At 49.7% G+C, this 6,000-nt stretch overlaps 1 protein-coding gene across 9 annotated transcripts in view; it reads right to left on the bottom strand.

The window, feature by feature from the left end:
* Positions 1-994: 994 nt before the first annotated feature.
* Positions 995-6,000, bottom strand: part of EPS15L1 (epidermal growth factor receptor pathway substrate 15 like 1) — a 34,668-nt gene continuing 29,662 nt past the window's right edge. For all 9 annotated transcript variants that reach the window (XM_071799767.1, XM_071799774.1, XM_071799770.1 and 6 more), the window contains one exon: positions 995-4,075. In XM_071799767.1, coding sequence (XP_071655868.1) covers positions 3,929-4,075 — 147 coding nt within the window. In that variant the 3' untranslated portion in view covers positions 995-3,928. The remainder of the gene's footprint in view (positions 4,076-6,000) is intronic.

The raw sequence follows: 6,000 nt of genomic DNA, 5'->3' as shown, positions 1-6,000 counted from the left end.
ATGCAGGGGGAGCCGCAGTTTGGAATTTGCCGTGCAACGAGAGGCGGAGGGGACTGAGGACCCTCCCGGGCAGCGTGCAAGGACAAGTGTGCAATATAAACCATCCACACGGCGTCAGCGCAGCAGCCGCGCTTTATGAGATCTGCTTTATTGCAGAACGACTGGGGTGGTTCACAATGTGACTCGGGGAAAGCACTGGAGGCAAACGGGGACGTACGGGTCCATAAAGGATAATGCGGGTCATTCAATACCTGTTTCCCTGCGTGGGTTCCATGCGAGTGATTGCCCGTCTCTCCTGGTTTAACTGCTGTGTGCAATTCAGGGCTGCCCGTGAGTCACCGGCAGTGACAACACGCGGCACAACACACGTGTGCGGCTGTAAAAACCTCCTCAGCGATTGCTCAACGCACCGGGGCCTCATAACCCATCCCAGTCAGAGCAGGATCAGCCCCGTTCCTTCCCCGAAGCCAAGAATGCAACGGCCACTCATTCCTGCCAAAGCCAAGTGGAGGTGGAAAGGGAGGAAAACCAGAGCTGCAATCCAGATGACAACTCTGCACAACCTATAGAGCTGGAATGAAGCAAGAAAACCATGTTTTCCGCCCTAGCGTGCGGCTGTTCGGGTGCGTGCGCATGGGAATCGCTTCTTGAAAATCAGTTTTAAAGAGAAGTTAAACTGCAAGCAAATGTAGGAGAAAAATCATCGCCTCAGCCTAGAGAAAAGAAGGTGAAGGTGACACGAGTGCCACGTGCAGGGAGATCAGCAACGGAGCCTCCCTTCCAAAAGCCACTTTAAAACCAAGAGAAGGTGGGACCAGGCAGGCGAGGGCAGCGGCCGCTCCGGCGCTGGCTCCCTGCAGGGCCCTGTCACCGCTCTCCTCTCCTTCTCTCACCAGAACCTTGGAATCCCAAGAGCCAAGATCGACCTGCACCTCCGCAAAAACGCCATTCCCCTACCCACCTCTGCTTAGAGAGTACATACATACACATGAGCTCTAACATATAGAATATATGTGCATATTCTACATATTCACTGTATATACACATTTATGTACAGCACAAGTAATTATATACTAGACATAGTATGTGGGCGTATGTAGTATATACACAATTATTACATTATACAATACACTATATATATATACATACACATAGACACAGATAATATGGATCTCAATGTACACTGTATATGCATTGTGTATACTCACATTTTATATATCGCGCACTGTACATATTTTCTCCGCCCAAACAGCGAGAGGCCCATTTGTGCTTTAATGTCATCGCTCTGGAGGAAGAAGCCGATCAACGCCTCGCGATAGAGTTTGGTGTTAGAAGAACAAGTGCGGGTTTATACAAACACTGAGCTGCAGGCAAAGGGGAGAGCGCCCGCCTCCGCCTTCGGACACGGACAACGGTCTGAAACACGGCGGGGAGAAACCCAGCGGCGCCTGCTTCTGCTGCAGCGCCTAAAGTTGTGAATCCAGGCTGCTTCAGTAAAACTAAGCTTAGCAAAGCTAATGCACTGTGCAGAGAGGACACCTTCTGTCCTCCCCCATTTGCTCCATCCTTTGTTACTGTCCAAGCGAATATGAAGTACGAGTCAATAAGGAAACTGGAAAATGAGCAATTAGCTCTAACACTATATGGAATGCTGGATTAACTCACATTTCTGATGGACATCTCACACCCACCGCCCCATCGCCCCAGCAGGGTGATGGAGCACCGTGCTCCGGAGCACCCACAAAGCAGCGGGAAGTGCTGTTCTGGCACATAACTCAGCACATGAAGCCGTTCAGCTCATCCGCCCCGTCCCACCGGAGACGGCACCGGAGCAGCAGCCCAGAAAAGCGGCTTTGCTCCCTAAAATGGCACCGCACGCGAACGGGGTGTTCGCAGAGCTTAAGAGACGCCACGGAGACTCAGCCCAAAGGAAAAGCAGAAGGAGAATCTTACACATGGTGCCACTGGTTTAACTTCACTGAGAAGCCTGCAGCAAGTTTTGGAAATTGCGCTTTCATAGCAAAAGTTTTGCCTCGTGATACCTGCAGGCAGACTCCAGAGCCTCCAAGTCCTGTGCACCAACAGAAACGAGAATTCATTGACGTTTTAGTGTTTGATCATTTAATCTAACGTATTTAAGAGAAAAAGAAGAAAGGATTTCCAATCAGGTTCTGTAATGGGTGCAAACTGGAACACAAGAGGTTCCACTTAAATATGAGAAGAAACTTGTTCCCGGTGAGGGTGGCAGAGCCTGGCCCAGGCTGCCCAGGGAGGTTGTGGAGTCTCCTTCTCTGCAGACATTCAAACCCGCCTGGACCCCTTCCTGTGGAACCTCAGCTGGGTGTTCCTGCTCCATGGGGGATTGCACTGGATGAGCTTTCCAGGGCCCTCCAACCCCTGACACTCTGGGATGCTGGGATCACCCCAGGATGGGGACAGGTTGTTGTCTTTCATGAACAGGCACTAACTTTGTACTATGCAAAATAAAAGCAGAGTAGAAATGCATTAGAGATGAGGAAGGAATGCCACATTTTCAAAACAAACGGAGCAAATGCTATAAGGGCTGCACCAGTCAAACCAGACTGTTAAGCTCTGTACCCCTACGGAACCAAGGTTAGGAAAGCAGATTTACATTAAGGATGTTTTAAAAACTTTGTGCTAGATGCCTGTTCTATTTAGACATAAAAGTTCAAGGCAAAGACAACTGAAGTTTTAGAATTCCTGTAATCAGAAAAAGGCATTTTTAGTAAGTAAATAATTCACAGACTTATCATAAGGACTTATATATGACATGTAAACCACACTCTGCGCCATCCTTACCAGGTGGAAGTACGGAGTTCTACAGGTGGATATAAAATCTGTTCCTAACTGGACTTAATCCTGCAGGTTGTATTTTACAGTCACTCCGGTCTACCGGTACTTCTGGAACTCACGCAAGAACACCCATTTGGCAAATAAAATCAGTCGCAGCTTGGCCTTATTTCAGCTCATTATATCTGATCTGTAACCCTGTGCTAGAAGATGGGTGGAATTCAAGAACCAGAGGTAACGACTGCCACGCTGGGTGGGTGACACCAGTAACGCGCTGAGTCTGGAGCTGGAGCCAAAGAGGGTCAATGAGCTGTAGGGGTGAATGTGGCTCAATCTTGTTACGGCTTCCATCGCTTGGTTTGACACAAAAGAGCACTCGAGCTTGTACCGCAATCCTGCAGCTGCATTTGCTTGTAAGATCAAGCAAGATTTTACCTACTGATTTCATTGCCAAATTATTTACCCATTTACTACAACTGAATTAGCTCCCTCTTCTACGCCACCACATGCAGTTCAACCGGTCATTCACAGAGGTTTCAAACCTGTAACGTTTCATACACATGGCTATGGCTGTATTCATGACATATCAACGGCCAGATTCTCTTGTAAAAGCCACATCTCCCGCATAAAAGGGACCATCTAATACTGAATTTATGCTGGAGACTTTGACACAGATGATGCAGCTGCCATACTGATCAGCCTACCACGAATTATTGAATAAATGTAACAAGTGAAAGCTAATTCTATAAATATTTTCCTTTTATGACATTTTCTTTGAAATTCATACTGCAGCCTCAAAAACCCCACTGGAACTCAGGTACTAAAATGCCAGATTCCAAGTCGCGGTTGACTATGTGCAACGTTGTCTTCCAGATGGAGAACCCTTGCCTCCAGTATCTTCGCATCATATGCTCGATTTCTTACAAGCAGTAACTTTTCTCTAGAACGTGACAGTACAGCTCAGACGGCGTTTCCCGCGTGCTGAGCGCGGTTGGACGTAACCAGTCTTGCTCAGAGCTGAAGGTGACTCCGATGATTTTCACGACATACCCCACGAGTTCAGTATTTTGCCGGAGCCACGTTCAGGGCTCCACGGCGGGCGGCGCCGCGCAGCTCTTTAGGAGCTGGGCATGTCGGCCTTGCTGAGCGCGATGGCCAGCTCCAGGTCCTCCTGCTCCTGCCTCCGCAGCCGCGCCAGCCGCTCCTGCTCCGCTCGCTCGCTCTCGCGCTTGGCCCACGCCAGCTGCTGCTCCTCGTTGCCAAACTGCAAACGGAAACGGAAAACCCATCAGCACACTGACAAAGAGCCAGAGCTTATGTGATACATACAATGAATCGGGCCAACTAAACACACGGATCAAGCACACCACGCTGCCCCAGGGTAGCTCTGGATGAAGGTAAAAATGCACGCACTGATCTCCTCACTTCATCCTTTAACTCACGTCCTCATCTCTTCCTCCTCCCACCAGGAACTGGCCCGTGGGGGCTGCACGGCCCCATCTCCGCTGTGTGGTAATGGAGCCAAACGAGAGCTCCACAAGTGAAAGGCAGCGAGGCCGCAGTTTGGGAGCAGAGCAACCTACGGTCATTTCTAACAGGAGTAAACACTTGGTAAATGCACCAAGAGTCAGTGGCTCCTGTGCGGTCCCGGCGCAGGGCTCCCTCGCCGGGTCTCCCGCGGAGGGGTTAACGCTGGCTCTGGAGCCCGCGCGTCTGTGGAACTTTCATCAGCAAAGCAAAAATTACAGAAAGCGCTTCTGTCCCTGTTCATAAAACACTGAGAGCTCGTTCCAGTGCAAAACGACCCAATCTACTTCAGAAAAAAACACTACGGAAACAGAACACGTTCTGACATTGAGCTCCTAAGCCTGTTTGAGCTCCCCACACCACCTCAGCGCTCTGCAGCAAAACCAGTCCACAATTCATTCCAGTATTTGCCAATGAAGTCTGTGAAAGTTGGCTCATTTGAACTTGTTGCCCAAAATATTTAAATATTTGATTGAAATCATAACAATTTCAAACTCAGATGTGATCTCACAGCATCCCAGAGCATCAGGGGTTGAAGGGCCCTGGAAAGCTCATCCAGTGCAATCCCCCCCAACATGGAGCAGGAACACCCAGCTGAGGTTCCACAGGAAGGGGTCCAGGCGGGTTTGAATGTCTGCAGAGAAGGAGACTCCACAACCCCCCTGGGCAGCCTGGGCCAGGCTCTGCCACCCTCACCCCCAACAAGTTTCTTCTCATATTCAAGTGGAACCTCCTGTGTTCCAGTTTGCACCCATTGCCCCTTGTCCTGTCACTGGTTGTCACCCAGAAGAGCCTGGCTCCATCCTCCTGACACTGCCCCTTTCCATATTGATCCCCAGGAATGAGTCCCCCCTCAGTCTCCTCTTCTCCAGCTCCAGAGCCCCAGCTCCCTCAGCCTTTCCTCACACGGGAGATGCTCCACTCCCTCCAGCATCTTGGTGGCTGCGCTGGACTCTCTCCAGCAGTTCCCTGTCCTTCTGGAGCTGATGGGCCACAACTGGACACAATATTCCAGGGGTGGTCTCCCCAGGGCAGAGCAGAGGGGCAGGAGAACCTCTCTGACCTACTGACCACCCCCTTCTAACCCACCCCAGGTACCATTGGCTTCCTGGCCACAAGGGCCCAGTGCTGGCTCATGCTCACCCTGCTGTCCCCAGGACCCCAGCTCCCTTTCCCCTACACTGCTCTCTAACAGCTCATTCCCCAGCTTACACTGGACATCTTATGATAAGTCTATTGACATCTTATGGCAAGTGTTCCAATTGACTGGTTAATGGTACACAAGTTATATTTTTGTGGTTAAAGTAGCGAGTGAGGACAAAAAAAGGGAAAAATAGGCAAATGATTGATTGGAAAGAAATGAGGATGTGCCTGATTAGAAATGGTTCCATAAATCAAACACCCGAAAACTGAGAACAACAGGGATCAGGCTCCTTTCGGTCAATTTACTTAACACTTATTTTTCGTCCTTACAGTCGTGGAAAGTAATTCACAAAATCGATTAAAAGCTGAAGCAATCCAGGCTACGAGAAAGACGACAAGAGCTGGCAATACCCATCCCGTGCATCATTCGTCCTTCAGGCAAGGGAGAAACTGGAGGTTGGTCAAGAAATTCCAGATAAAGCGAGTTTTGCGTCTTGTTTTTATTAGGAAAGTCACCAT

The sequence above is a fragment of the Patagioenas fasciata genome, chromosome 27, assembly GCF_037038585.1.
Source record: "Patagioenas fasciata isolate bPatFas1 chromosome 27, bPatFas1.hap1, whole genome shotgun sequence".
Taxonomy (NCBI): Eukaryota; Metazoa; Chordata; class Aves; order Columbiformes; family Columbidae; genus Patagioenas; species Patagioenas fasciata.
The sequence above is the reverse complement of the archived record's forward strand: the minus strand, read 5'-3'. Positions and strand labels throughout refer to the sequence as shown.